At 36.8% G+C, this 15,832-nt stretch overlaps 1 protein-coding gene across 3 annotated transcripts in view; it reads right to left on the bottom strand.

The window, feature by feature from the left end:
• Nucleotides 1-300: 300 nt before the first annotated feature.
• The window catches only part of MRPL22 (mitochondrial ribosomal protein L22), a 35,509-nt gene continuing 19,977 nt past the window's right edge, over nt 301-15,832 (bottom strand). For 2 of the 3 annotated variants that reach the window (XM_007111843.4, XM_028493398.2), the window contains 5 exons: nt 13,278-13,413; nt 9,525-9,590; nt 8,643-8,720; nt 6,824-6,893; nt 301-596 (listed from right to left, as the gene is read on the bottom strand). In XM_007111843.4, coding sequence (XP_007111905.1) covers nt 385-596; nt 6,824-6,893; nt 8,643-8,720; nt 9,525-9,590; nt 13,278-13,413 — 562 coding nt within the window. In that variant the 3' untranslated portion in view covers nt 301-384. Of the gene's footprint in view, nt 597-6,823; nt 6,894-8,642; nt 8,721-9,524; nt 9,591-11,827; nt 12,067-13,277; nt 13,414-15,832 lie in introns of those variants that run through there. The other variant, XM_055086867.1, reaches the window with a different exon arrangement.

The following is a 15,832-nucleotide window of genomic DNA, read 5'->3' as shown; positions in this document are numbered from 1 at the left end:
AGGAGAAAAATCAAGTGAAATAATACGGACAAGTTTTCTTATCCTATAACTTTCTACTCAAGTCCAGTATCAAAAGTACCACTTGCAGGGCACAAGCTAGAAGCTAACATTGCCTTCAAACATCACTCAAAAAAGCCTTCTGAATTACATAGTCTGTCACTATGTTTAAAGCTGATTTCTCCTTCCTAGTTGCAAATACATAAAATATACCCAGAGGCTCAAGAGAGATGGGCAGAGCTTTATAAATATTCATGTAAAACTAGCAGTTGTATTTCATATTTCAATAATTCAATGACAAAGCATAAAAAGCATCTGTCTTTAATTTTTGTTGGTTTTAGGAAATAAATGGTAAAATATATACACTGTGGAGTCTTAATACCCCCATCATAGAGTGTGAATGATGGTCCGGTTGCGAAGCTCCTGGATATACTCTTTGGCGTGGGCGACTGCTGTCTTTGGTGCCTCAGGTGGAGGTGGAGGGCCTTCCACCAACTTCACAAAATAATGGCAAAAAACCTTCTCCATTATCCCAAAGCGACCTCTGCCGTGGTATCGGATGCGTTTCAGGTACTGGCCTCGCCCTGAGGTGGACTGAGCTAGACAGAGAAGAAAAAGAAAATTAAAGGAAACAACTGTATCCACAAGATTACAGCTTGATCAGCTGAGCAATTTCTGCCCTTTCCTCAACTGGATTCTAAGACTACATGAGCTCACAGGCTGGCTAGAGCAGGCTTGTCTCAAGACAAGTATCTCCTGAGTCCTTCCTTACTAAGGACCAGGCTCTACTCCAGGTACTGGAGAAATAGGAGTGAACAAGAATAGCAAGGGCCCTGGCTCTGTGCAGTGCGCACTCTAGAGGAGAAAGAGAGAAAATAAACATGATCATTTTAGTTAGTGACAAGTGCTATGAATAAAAGAAAACAGTGATGTGACAGAGACTGATGGGGTGTTGGGAGGCAACTTCAGACTGGGGGGTGTCAAGAGGCATCCTTGAGGAAGAGACATTTGATCCAAGACCAGAATGAATCATTCATGCAAATATCTAGGGGCAAGGTGTTCCAAGAAGAGGGAACAGCAAGTGCAAAGGCCTAATGGTAGGAACATGGCTTGGCTTGGTTTAGGAACAGAACCTGCTGAAGCATAGTAAGCAAGGGAAAGAGTGATACAAACAAGGGGACGAGATCAGAGATGAAGGCAAGATTACACAGAGCCCTGGAGGCTGAGGGAAGACGTTCTGATTTTATTCTAACTGCATTATATTCTAACTGTTCCTTTGAAACCAATGATTCCCAAATGCTGTCCTCAGGCTACTAAATCAAACTAACTTAGGGAACATATTTAAAATGCTGATGCTGAGATCCCATCTCTAGATACTCTATATTTGGAGTGGGCTTTGAAAATTAAATCCTGAGCAAACAACACTCCCCCCACACCCCAAGCAATTCTGATTCACAGCCAGGTTTAGGAACTCCTGTATCACATCTGTACCCTCATCGCCCCTCCCCCATTCAACATGTCAAAGTTTGACCCTGCAAAATTTGAAGAAACCTTTTAAACAGTACAAGAAGAAATCTGTTCACCCACAGTAAATCACGGTAGTAATTACCTTCTACTACCTTCTGAATTTACTTAGTCTTACGTTTTTAGTTAATTTAATAAGCCTTTTAAAAAGGCAAAATCTATAGCATATGTAGCAAATTAATTCACTTCAATAGTCAACATTCTTTTACTGTGACAGAACTTTATATTACAGGGACCATATCAAAGTATGTGCTCCACAAACCTCTAACTACAAACTTCTCATGAAATGGTTTCAGCAGAAGCACCCTAGCTTTGCCAAAGAGAAAGCTAAGGATGAAAGTGTTTAAGAAAACTGCCTAGGGTCTCAGTGAGATAAGGCGAGAACTACCACCCTTTTATCAACTTCATCTACTGGCACTAAAGAAATGAATTTGAGAATTTCCAAAGATGGGGGTGGGAGGCAGGTGGGTTAAATGGGTGAAGGGAGTCAAAAGGTACAAACTTCCAGTGATAAAATAAATAAGCCATGGGGATGTAATGTACAGCATGGTGACTATAGTCAATAATACTGTATTGCATATTTAAAAGTTGTTAAGAGAATAGATCTTAAAAGTTCTCATCACAAGAAAAAAAATTCTGTAACTATGTATGCTGACAGATGTTAACTAGACTTGTAATCACTTTGCAACACTGAATCATTCAGTTGTACACCTGAAAGTAATATAATGATATACATCAATTACACCTCAATAAAAATAATTTTTAATTTTTCCAAAGAAAAAGCAGCATTACACAAATCACTTTACAATAAAGTACTACCAGGTGCCCTGAATCCACTTGTCAGGAGAAATCCTACAAACAAAAACAGTGACACTGGGAAGAGTGTAGAAACTCCTAAAAAGATTTTACAAACATGATAGCTAATTTTATCCAAAACTGCTACTCTACCCAATTTGAGCACCAATTTCCAAATACCCTGAGAATAAGGAATACTACTCCAGTGAAGGAAGTATCAAAATTAGCTAACTGTGCAGGACTACATAATCTATCAAAACACAATGATCAACTCTATCAGGGTCTACGTTAACTACCATTTTCCTTCCATCTCTCCCAAAATACAAAAGAGAAGACACTCAATACCTGCTAAATGCCAGTTATGATTTCCTCCTTAAGCCATAAAATATCATCTGCTTACCTTTATGCATATAATGCCATCCCTACACAACCACTCGGAGATCTGAATGAAATTAGGGCTTAGAGTATAAATTCCAAATTGTTTTTGTTTTTTTTTTTTTTTGGCCGCACCGCACAGCATGCGGGATCTTAGTTCCCTGACCAGGGAGCGAACCCGTGGCCCCTGAATTGGAAGCGTGGAGTCGTTTCAAACTGCTTTAGTACGGAACCATTTCAATTAAATGAAACAATATGTAGACATCTACTTTCACGTGAATCTGTTAAGAATGAAACATGGGTGAGGGTAGATCCAAAACTACTGCCATTCATTCACCCAACATATAGAAATTCCAAGTTCCTGATGGGTGTGAAGCTCCATCCTGGGCTCTAAGGATACAGCAGTGACCAAGATATCAAGAAGCCTTTCTGCTTGTCCCAGGCCCCACTCCTGGAGGCCTCAGAGCACAATTTCAAAACCAATGCTTAGAGTTAATAGTCTTAAAACACTGCCTTAATAACATAAATCTCTTACTCAAAAACTTCCTGTGGTTCCTCTTCAATACTGTTTTAACCAAATGCCACAGCTTGCCATGTTCAGCCCTCTGGAATCTAGGCCATGTTCACCTTTTCAATTTCATCTCCTCTAGGTCAAGCCTCTACTTCCTCTGCACTGTTCTACTCACACTCTACCACACACTTACTGCTCATCCCAACCTATGTGCCTTTGCTTAAGTGGTTACCTCACTTTGAAAATGTTTCCTCTTGGACACTCCTTCAGATCCCCAAAGCGTACCTTTAAAAGCCAAAATTTTCTAGAAAATCTCCATGACTATTTTAACCTATACTGACCTCCTCTTCTCTATTCCAACAATACCGTTTACCTGCTATTCTTTCTGGTCCCAAACCATACGCGACCTTGTATAAGTGTTCATATTTCACCTGTAAAAGTTACTTCCTCAACAAAACTTACACTCCTCTTGTATTGTCCCCAAAGTTCATGCCCCATAAGGAACAGAAATGATTTTGAAATACATCTTCTGCTAATTAATATCATTTTTTCAATACAGATGTCTCTGGTAAATTTGCTCAAATTCTAAAATAAATTTCAAAGTTTTCCAAGTACATACAATACTAATAGTGTACATGGTTTTGTTCCAACTAGGGAGAACAATTTATGTATTCTTCCAAAGGACTATTACTGTCAAAGAACAAAACTACTTGTGCTAAATGTTTTACATTGCTATAAAAGATATACCATCACCTAACTGTGTGCGTGGTATACTCACTGAAGGCACTCAAATACTTTTTTTTTTTTAACATCTTTATCGGAGTATAATTGCTTTACAATGGTGTGTTAGTTTCTGCTTTACAACAAAGTGAATCAGTTATACATATACATATGTTCCCATATCTCTTCCCTCTTGCGTCTCCCTCCCTCTCACCCTCCCTATCCCACCCCTCTAGGTGGTCACAAACCATGGAGCTGATCTCCCTGTGCCATGCGGCTGCTTCCCACTAGCTATCCACCCTACGTTTGGTAGTGTATATATGTCCATGCCACTCTCTCACTTTGTCACAGTCAAATACTTTTTGAATGAAAGAAAAAACATAAAGACATCTCAAAAGTGGAAATGACCTTCTAAAGATAATGCCCAAGATAATGCTCTTCTAAAGATAATGCCCAGCAGGTACCATGTATTTAAAATATTGTCAATATTTCCTATTACTTGTATTTAGGTAAATACGAATCTTGACATTTTAACTTTAGAAACTCTCCCCCTTCCTCCTTCATCATTCTTAGACCAGAAAACTCATTTACAAAGTCAGTCGTTCACTTTCCCTGAAGTGAACTACTTTAGATGCCATGAATCATGAAGCAGTGACATTTTATTAGTCCATGTCCACTTGTTAAGGCCTGTTCACAGTGTCATTAGTCATCATTGTAAGTTTGAAAAGGAAATGAACTTTCAAAGTCTGTGGTCATGCAACACCGGGTATTAGCTTTAGACTGATGACAAGCATTTGAGAGAATTACCACATAATGAGAACATATGCTACCAAAAAAGCAAGTCCCTTAAAATGCCTGTACTTACTTATTTCAGGGGACTGAAAGAGCTATTGCTGAGCCGAAACAGTAGCCAACAAGTAACTAGTCTTTCAAAGCTCTAAAAGAAGTCTATGGAAAAAAAAGTCTAGGCCTTTTCAAAGACTGTAAGAAGATAAATCCATTTCCCACATCTTATAGGTAAGAATGAATAGAACTTACCCAGGCCTCTCTCCTGGGGTTTCACATTCAGTAAGTCTGTGGTGAGGCCTGGGAATCTGTATCTTTAATAAGAACCTCAGACAATTCTTACCAGGGAAGTTTAGCAAATACAGGGATAAAATGCCTGATGTGTCGTGGTCAGATACTTCATCTTCCTGGGGGTACTCATCTCTTTTTCCTTCATAATGGAATTAGGCAACAAAATACTCAGCAAATGAGTTTTTAAAATCATAAGACAAATCCAAACTTATTAGCCCTACGTAAGAAAAGAGATTTTGACCCAGAACTACATGAAAGGAAGGTGCAGGAGGGGCAGAGGTTTTTCAGCAGAAATGTGCTAGACCAATGCATTAAAGGACCATTCACATGGGACTGGTTAAGTTGATTTTTGCTTAAAGGCAACATTGGACTTTGCTCCTTCATTTGGGAAGACAGGATTAAGCTCCTCACCCTCTCTCTCAACAGTACTACAACTGTTGAAACAGATTTAACACAAATTCCATTTCACTTGCATCTCATTTCCATTATGAAGTGTTGCCTATCAGCTAAGAAGCCAAAATTCCTATAAAATTGAACAAAATTAAATAAATTTGATTTCTTATTCAGTCATGGAGCAGGAAAGGTCACCAAGAGGTTTTAAGCAAATGGTCTTGCTCTTCATTTCATCTCTTCCAATGATTCTGGGTCCTTCTAGCATTATTTATTCATGCTGCTCCCAGAAGAAAATGCTTATGATTAATTACTGTGGACTGCATCTTCTGAGTTGCCATTTTGATTCCCCTCTGTATAAGAATATTAACTAAATCAGAATAAATATCTCTAGTAGAGCAGAGGTTATATTACAAAGTGCAATTTAGATGTTTTTTTAAAATTCTAATTTTTGAAAAACTATAAGGCACAGCTAACTTCCCCCAGAATGATTCAGCCTTTTACCCTCCATTTGGAGAGTAGCAGTTCCCATATCTTGAGTTTAAAATATCTTTAGGTAAAACAGTCCTTCTTATATGCAGGTTTGGCAGATTGAGAAAATTTTGCTTTGACATCAACATCTGTTTGATTACAAAACTGCTGAGGTTAGCAGTAATTGCTGCAGTAACTCCAGCCACTGCTCTACTTTACTGTGGTGTTAGGGGAGCGGGGGGGAGAGCTTTGTAATAACCACTGATCTCTTTCTAGAAAAAGAGCAGTATGAAGGTATGCTACCAAAAAATCCCTTGTATTTGTACAGTGTACCAGGTTTCCCAAAACATTTTCACATACATTAATTTAATTTGATGTGGAACAAGCATACAAAGCTGAGATAATGCTTCAGAATGTAATAACAAAGGGGAACCAACACATCTGGGTCATCTGAGCCTTCGAAGGCCCCTTGACTTTTATAATTCAACAGATTTTCCATTCTGGTAATTGGAAGACTAACTTATAGGATACCTTTATGGATTAGGCACCTGGCTTGGCACATTATAAATAAAGATTTTTTTAAGTCCACCTGTGATCCTTTATATATCTCCTTTGGGTTGACAAAGAATTCAGTTTTTTAAAAATCAGTTACATTCTTCCATAGTTTCATTATGATTAAAGGACCACTCTATATATCACCTTGATATCCATTATTTAATAATTATCAGCAATAGGTTTCATGATCTCAGTCTCATTACGGAACAGGTAACAATAAAGCAGGAGAGTTAGGACCATTTACAACTGCCTAACATTAGCATGCTGAAGGCTAAAGAATAAGCTATTACCAGCAATCTTCACTGGCACAGTCCAAAGTATTTAGATATCAAAGACTGTTATTAGATGAAGAACTTGGCATCACTGTTGGAAGCCATTTTCCAAAACTAAGAATATTAAAGATCTTACCTATATATAAATTGGATCTGAATTCCACATTGTGGTCTCTCACTGCCATATCTTGTGCTTCTAAGAGAACCTTAAATAAGGAAAAGAAAGGCATTCATACGGCTGACCTGAACTAAAACAGAATAATTAAATTTCTCATTTCTTACTGTTATCTCTATGACTGCTAATCACATGCCTTCCAATTGCAGTCAATTTTAAAAAGAGAATATCAAATTATAACAGTACTAAGGAAAAGGGATACAGTGAGTTTTCCTTCCTCAGACAAGAATTGCAAATGCAAAGAACACAGTCCATCCTGCTAAGTTTTAAATGGAATGTGTAAGCTGTAAAGGAGATAACAATACTTACAGCAGAACCCTTGGTAATGGGCACTATGGCTTTGAGTCATAGACTTGTCAAAAAGTTCAAGAAGCTCAAGGGCTAACTCTTATTGAAAATTCTTAAACTTTAGATCCAAAATAACCATTAACAACATCAGACAAGTAGAGAAAATCATAGTTGAAAATTTCCTTTAAGAATTATTAAATTTGGAACTTCCCTGGTGGTGCAGTGGTTGGGAATCAGCCTGCCAATGCAGGGGACACGGGTTTGAGCCCTGGTCTGGAAAGATCCCACATGCCGCGGAGCAACGAAGCCCGTGGTACACAACTACTGAGCCTGAGCTCTAGAGCCCACGAGCCACAACTACTGAGCCCGTGTGCCACAACTCCTGAAGCCCACGCACCCAGAGCCCATGCTCCACAACGAGAAGCCACCGCAATGAGAAGCCCGTGCACTGCAACAAAGAGTAGCCCCCGCTCACGGCAACTAGAGAAAGCCAGTACACAGCAAGGAAGACCCAATGCAGTCAAAGATAAATAAATAAATAAATAAATAAATAAATTTATTTTAAAAAAAAAAGAATTATTAAACTTATACTCCAAAGATATTTTGAATTAACTTCCTCCAGAACACATTTTTTAAAATAGGACAATTGTTGTCAGAAATAACAGAAATCAGATCTTTCCTTCCTTTAAAGATGAAGAATGTAGTACAAAGCTGGGTACACAAAAGATACTTAGTAACTGCATTCGGAATGGAAATAAATACAAGCATTACAATAGAGCCTCTTAGAAGTCTGAATCCAACCACCTCAAATATTCAACTACTAAAAGATCTGACTTTATATGAAAATTAACTGAACTATAGGAAATAATGCTAATATCCCCAGATGTCCTCAACTCAGCTTTTTGAAACAGAAACACTCAGGTGCCTAGAATGAGTCAGCACAAATACCAACAGTCACATGCTCCTAGTGAATCAGCTACATTTAGAGCCAGAAGTGTCTTTAGAGATCATCCAATCCAACCCCACCTAGTTTACAAATGAGAAAAATGGAACCAGACAAGTGTCTTGCCCAAAATCACGACAGAAACTGTCAGGGAAAAGATAAGACTCCAAGTCCCCTGAGTCCCAGTCCAGTGCTCTTTCCACTCAACTAATTATAAAATCCCAAGCTCTCAGTTGTGGAACTGACAAAAAAAAATCTTTTAAAAAATTTATCAATCCCCCAATCATTAAAAATAAGATGTATCACTTCACTTCACAGACAGACCATAAAATATAAATCACTACCTGGTGCAAATAAAAGCATCTCAGGGAAAAAAAAAATACTTAAAGCACAGAACATTCCTAAGGTATAAGGAAATTAATAAAACTGAGTCCCCTAAATCTGTATTATATAAACTATGCATTTACACTAGCGAATTCAGGATTTAGGCAAAGCTTACTAACACCTGCAAGCCAACTATTCGCTCCCTCCCCACCAATCTTAGTTTACCTCTTTAATTATCTGGGCCCCTTTTTTGTCACTGAATTGCAACTGAGCCAGAGCCTGGTCAATGGACATTCCTCGTATCTAGAATTAAAGGGTAACAGACAAGAGAAAATAAACAAATTAGTTTACAAAGTCAGCATTCCCTTTTCAGTGAAAAGTAAAAGTCTTACATAATCCAAATAACTTCTAAAATTAGCTAACTAGTTACATGTTAATTACATTTCAATAAAAGTGGGGCAAAACTTTTTTCGTTAAGAATAAAAATAGCTAACTAAACGCAGGCAAAAGAGAAGAAAACAAGTTTGAGAAGGAATGCCACCACCCTCTGTAGGTCAAAATCAAACTTAAAATTTTTAACCACTAAACCTGGATTATAATGGTTTCAATAAGAATAAAAGAGAGCGGACATGACAGAGAAAGATCACAAGTTGGCAAGGATCACAGTAGGCACTAAAGGCATCTCCTTCTCCTATAGAAGAAATGTATTGCATGTGTATTTGCTGCTTTTGTCTTCTCTCATATATAAATTTCATTTTTGAGGTAAAAAACTTAAAAAGGCAACAGTTTTGAAACAGGTTGAATCAACTTTTACAGATACGTAAGTTTACTTCCTGGATTCTCTAACTATAGCCAGGTTCTTGATGCCTTTCTTCTGAAGTATCTAGGTATCCAACATGATTTAGTTTGTCAGGAGGTAAAAATTAAGCAAAATCACCAATCTCTGAACTAGCATTTTTGGATTACCTACGAAATGTCTAAAAATGTAATTATATTCTTCACTTTTTGGAAAAAACAGGGCAGGTTTTTTTGCTTTTTTCAAATCCTGGGGTAAAATTTGTAGCTTCTTTCCCTATGTATTATACGGTAATAGTCATTTTAGCTTACCAATTTTGCCAAATACCACATCTTGTCTTTGCTGTACTTTATTTGTCTTCGACAATGGTAGATTTCCTTACAAACAGGAAAAAAAAATTAAGCAAGTTTATCAAAATGACAGTAAAACACTTAATAAAGTTTTTACTTTCTGTGCTTAATGAAAATGTTGTCATAAGAAATAAAAACATTATTAAAAATTTGGAAGACTTCCCTGTGATGCAGTGGTTAAGAATCCGCCTGCCAATGCAGGGGACATGGGTTCGAGCCCCGGTCCAGGAAGACCTCACATGCCGCAGAGCAACTAAGCCCGCGAGCCACAACTACTGAAGTCTGTGCACCTAGAGCCCGTGCTCCGCAACAAGAGAAGCCACTACAGTGAGAAGCCCATGCGCCTAGAGCCCGCGCTCCGCAACAAGACAAGCCAGTGCAATGAGAAGCCTGCGCACCACATCAAAGAGTAGCCCCCGCTCACTGCAACTAGAGAAAGCCCACGCGCAGCAACGAAGACCCAAGGTAGCCAAAAATAAATAAATAAATTTATTTATTTATTTATTTATTAAAAAAAAGAATTTGGGGACCCTTTTTCCCTATACAAAGTTATATTTTTCCAAATTCTCACTATGTTATAAAGATTACTAAGGGAAAAACAAACTATAAAATGGCTAGTTTGTGAAAAAATTTGCAATGCTTCTATACAGAGGAATGGTAAAAGACTTAAAGTATTTTGAAAACATTTAGCTGGCTAAAAGAAGAAAAGGTACAAAAAGGTTTCTTGTTAGTGAGGAGAACAATGGCAAAATGGATAAAGTAACTATTTTCATAAGAAAACCAATATTGTAAGTGTTCGGTCAAGAGCACAGGTTCTAGAATCAGACTACCTGGGTTTGAATCCCAGCTCTACCATTTACCAGCTACAGAACCCAAGCTACTTAACTTCTCTCTGCTTAAGTTTCTTGTTCTTTAAAATGAAGATAATAGTACCTAACACATAAAACTATAATAAGGATTAAATAAAGTAACCTATATAAAGTAAGTACTTTACAGTGTCTAGCACATGGTAAGATCTTAGTAAATGTTAGCTTTTATTATCTTCTATTTATAGTGGTAGGTATATCCTACTGAATTTTTTAATCAATCATCCATTAAACAATTTATAGTTCACAAAGCACTTTTCAAATCCATTATTTCATATGATCTAACTCTATGAGTTGGGAGAAAAAACATTTCATAAACCTTTTACAAAATGATAATCAGAGAAATCAAGTGACTTGTCCAAGATAGCAAAGTGTGTAAGCTAGTGCCACCCAGGGAAGTATGTGAAGGGCTTAATACAATGTCTGGCAGGTGTATCTTTAAAGTTCCCCTCATGACTCTAAAACCCACATTCTTCCTACTATTATACCATAATGCCACTTTAAAAAAAATTAGAAAACATTTTTCAAGGCAAATAAAAGCAGAGAAACCTCAAAACTTTCTAACATTCTGACTCCTGCTAGAAGTTTACAAATGCCTTAGGATTTACTCATTGCCCCATCTACTATTATTTAACTACATATTCCAAATGCTGAAGATCAGAATGAGACAGAATAGTAAATATTATCTGGCCTTCTTCTAAACAAGAGATAAAACTAATTTTTAAAATGTTTGCAGGTAGCAGATTGGAAATCCTAAGGAACACTGCAAATAATGGCACAGTGTATCAACTATGTGACTAAGTGAGCAAATTATTCTGTTAATAAGCAAGGTGTTTATAAACAGCATTAATAATTTAGTCATAACAGGTATAACTGTTATACCAAAATCAATTTATCAAACACTATTTAAAATCAGAAAATGTTAAGGTATTTTCCAAGTCTTAATTTGTCCCAAAAAAGGAGTACTCCCTCAAACAAAGTCTGTGCAAAATAGAGAATTAAATTAGGTTTCTCCAAAGTGCCTATATAAAATCTAACCAAATGTCTTCACACAGGCACTTATAGAAGGAGTATACATGATGCAAAAGTTAATCAAAATAGTTTCAGTAAATTACAATATATAACAAATGATTTAATTGACACCGTTCTTCATTTGCCAGTTAGGTAGATGATCTACTGTTAACTATTTGAATTTTGCTATTTAGGATGTATCCTGAAGTGTGTTTAAGTACCAAAAAGACTGGTACTTACAAAATACAAAATTTTGCTTTAGATTCTGGACCTGACAAATACTATTATGATTTCTTTATTTCCAGTTAAAGCCAAGTCCAAAGAGCTCAAGTAAGAAGTAAAGAAAGCTCATTAATTGTAGAAAATATACATTTTTTTAATTTTTACTTTATTTTTGGTTGCATTGGGTCTTTGTTGCTGTGCGTGGGCTTTCTCTAGTTGCGGCGAGAGGGGGCTACTCTTCATTGCAGTGCGCAGGCTTCTCATTGCGGTGGCTTCTCTTGTTGCAGAGCACAGGCTCTAGGCGCGTGGGCTCAGTAGTTGTGGCGCATGGGATTACTTCCTCCACGGCATGCGGGGGGATCTTCCCAGACCAGGGCTTGAACCCATCTCCCTTGCATTGGCAGGCGGATTCTTAACCACTGTGCCACCAGGGAAGTCCCTAGAAAATATTTTATTTATGATATTTGTACAAATGTGTAAATTTTTGTAAATTTTCGTTAATTACAAAATGGAGTCAATGCTTAATAGCACAGATTCTATGACAAATCAAACTTTTAAGCTCTGATGGCATAATAAAATATGGAAGTTAACAACTCATTTGTTTAAGCTATTAAGATCTCTTTTTCTTCTTAGTTCCCAATCAGGTAGGAGGTCTTTAAATCAATAAATTAACTCCCCTAAATGAGAAAAAAAAAAAAACATAAAACTGTACTAATTCAGACTAATATCTAGATAGCAACTGATTTTAATAAAATGCATGCTGTCAAGTTCATATAAAAACTAAGCAAAGACATTACTTAGATTAGATTGAGTATCCAGTAGCCTTAAATCCCAAAGGACCTTAAAAGATGTTTGCTAAACTGAATGATTTATAATTAACACAGTAATTCTATTTCTAAAGTACTTATCACAGTTCATTTTCTTAAGGATTCAAATGTTCCCACCTTGTTTATGCTATTATTACTTACTTAAACTTTTTAACAGATGTGTATGTATCCCACAGAAAATTCATATTAAGCTAGAAATTTGTCTTTTATTTCAGACTAGAGCAATTTCTAGCAATTTGGAAAGGGCAAAAGGATTCTGAGCAACTAAAGATAAGTTAAAGTCTGGAAGGAATAAGGTATCTCTGGAAGGAATCCAATGATTAAATTCAAACCTTAAGTTCAAATGTTTGTAAATTACAAAAAAAAAAAAAAAAGGAAGAAAAACCTCACAACCAAGTGTGTCTATACTCAAGTATAAAACATTGGAAAATCATACATATGATTTAAATATTGGCCAATGGCTTAAGCCATTCTTGCCAACCCCTCGTGCTCCATTATCAAGCCTCTTGGAGTCAAAAATCAGTCGAAACGTCTCAAGCCATTAGCTCAGTTTTAGAGTTAAGGTTCCTATCCAGGAGGTTAAGTCAAGGCAAATAACTAAAACAAAGACAATCATTTTAACTACAAAAAAGATAAATCTAGAACATTTTCTGTACCAATTAAAGGATCAAGCAAATTCCTGTATAATTTTTTTCTTTTCTTAACATGGAATAATAAATCACTGCTAGCCACACAAGAGCAAGAGTGCTTTATCAAAATCAAGAGATTAGTTCTACCCACAAACTTACAGCTGGTCTCCGAGGTTCTCCAGGCAGTTGTGGAGGATAAACAATTTTATTCTTCTTCTCCCACTTCCGAGATATTTCAAGAGAAGCACTTGTGTGAATATGTGATTGGGGTAAAACGTTGTGAGATGAAAAAAGCCTGTAAAGCAACAGACATGTAGAATATTTTAGAAAGCTTATCTATCTTCTGAAACACATCAGCTCCATTTTGATGGAAACTATTTAAGGATCCCTAGTGGAAACATTCTAGACATATTTGTTAACAAAGAATCGAGATCACATAAAATACCACAAAGAGCTAGTAGTTTACTGAAGGCTAAGAAGAGTGAAAAGTCAGTAACTCATGTAAGTCAAATAATAAACAGATAGTAACCCAAGATTTTAATTGAAGTATAGCTGGTGTACAACATTATGTAAGTTTCAGGTGTACAGCATAGCGAGTCACAATTTGTAAAGGTTATATTCCATTCATAGTTATTATAAAAGTTTGGCTATGTTCCCTGTGTTGTACAGGATACCCTTGGAGCTTATGTATTTTATACATAGTAGCTTGTACCTCTTAACCTCCCACCCCTGTTTTGCCCCTCACCCCTTCCCTCTTCCCACTGGTAACCATCAGCTTGTTCTCTACATTTCTGTTTCTTTTTTGTTATATACACTAGTTTATTTTATACTTTAGATTCTACATATAAGTGATATCATACAGTATTTGCCTTTCTCCGTCTGACTTATTTCACTAAGCAGAATACCAACCCAAGTCCATCCACGATGTTGTGAATGGCAGAATTTCATTCCTTTTTATGGTGGTCAATGACTATTGATTCTCTACTGTAAGTCATCTCAGTCCTAAAATAGATTTAAAGACACAGAGGATCTCTGACATGATCTGTGGAATTCCTCAACGTTGAATAATCAAGACAAATAACATCACTTTCCAATCCCTAAGAAATTAATGCATAAAGGTGGCTTCATTCGCCTCCTGATGTAAAAAGACACCACCCACCATCCATGAAGTAGTCTTTCTGCAAAAACAAACTTGAATTAATCAAGCCTCTAGATTCAATGCAGAAAATACAGAGACAGGGAAACCTGTTAAACAACACAAAAGGGGGATGCACTCAGCAAAATCCAAGCTGTACAAAACTCTACAAGACGAACAGCCCATTTTCTTCAACAAATAAATTACAAGGAGAAAAAAAAAGAGCTAAATAAAGAACCTACAGACTACGAGAATTAAGAAAAAAGTCAGTTAATGGGTGGACTTTAAAAAAAATTTTTATTCAATGTATTTAAACTAAAAAACAAGCAAAACAAACAAACAAAAAACCCCAATTCACCCATTTCTCTCACCCCCAACCCGCTGCCTCTTGCAATCACCAATCTGTTCTCCGTACCTATGAGCCTGGTTTGGTTTTTGTTTTGTTTTGATTTTTTAGAGTCCACATATAAGAAATATCAAATGGTATTAGTCTTTCTCTGCCTGACTTATTTCACTTAACATAATACCCTCAAGATCCATCCTTATTGTCACAAATGGCAAGATTTCATTCTTTTTTACGGCTGATTAATATTCCTCTGTGTTTGTGTGTGTGGCGAGTGTGTGTGTGTGTTTATATATTTACATGTATCACAATTTCTTTAACTACTCATCCACTGATGGAAACTTAGGCTGTTTCCATACCTTGGCTATTGTAATGTAGCAATGGACATGAGTGTGTATATATCTTTCCAAATTAGTGTTTTTGTTCTCTTCAGAAGTGGAATTGCTAGATCACATGGTAGTTCATTTTTAGTTTTTTGAGGAACCTCCATACTGTTTTCCACAGTAGCTGCACCAATTTACATTCCCACCAACAGTGCACAACAGTCCCTTTTCTGCACATCCCTGCCAACACTTCTTATTTCCTATTTTTTTGATAATAGCCATTCTAACAGGTGTGAGGTGGTATCTCATTGTGGTCTGGATTTGCATTTCTCTGATGATTAATGATATGGAGTATCTTTTCATGTACCTATTGGTCAATCGCATGTCTTCTTGGCAAAATAGCTATTCATCTTCTCTTTTTTTTTTTTTTTTTTTTTTTTTTGCAGTATGCAGGCCTCTCACTGTTGTGGCCTCTCCCATTGCGGAGCACAGGCTCCGGACATGCAGGCCCAGTGGCCATGGCTCACGGGCCCAGCCGCTCCACAGCATGTGGGATCTTCCTGGACCGGGGCACGAACCCATGTCCCCTGCATCAGCAGTCAGACTCTCAACCACTGCGCCACCAGGGAAGCCCCCAGATCTTCTCATTTTAAAATTTGATTGTTTGGGGGGGGTTTTTGCTATTTAGTTGTATGAGTTTGTTGTATAGTTTGGACATTAGCCCTTTATCAGACATATGACTTACAATTATTTTCTCCCATTCAGTAGGCTGCCTTTTCATTTTATTGATGGTTTCCTGTGCTATGCAGAAGATTTTTAGTTTAATTAGGTCCTACTTGTTTACTTTTTTTTTTTTTATTTTTTTTTTTTTTTTTTTTTTATTTTTTTTTTTTTTATTTTTTTTTGCGATATG

The sequence above is a fragment of the Physeter macrocephalus genome, chromosome 8 (genome assembly GCF_002837175.3).
Source record: "Physeter macrocephalus isolate SW-GA chromosome 8, ASM283717v5, whole genome shotgun sequence".
NCBI classification, from domain to species: domain Eukaryota; kingdom Metazoa; phylum Chordata; class Mammalia; order Artiodactyla; family Physeteridae; genus Physeter; species Physeter macrocephalus.
The sequence above is the reverse complement of the archived record's forward strand: the minus strand, read 5'-3'. Positions and strand labels throughout refer to the sequence as shown.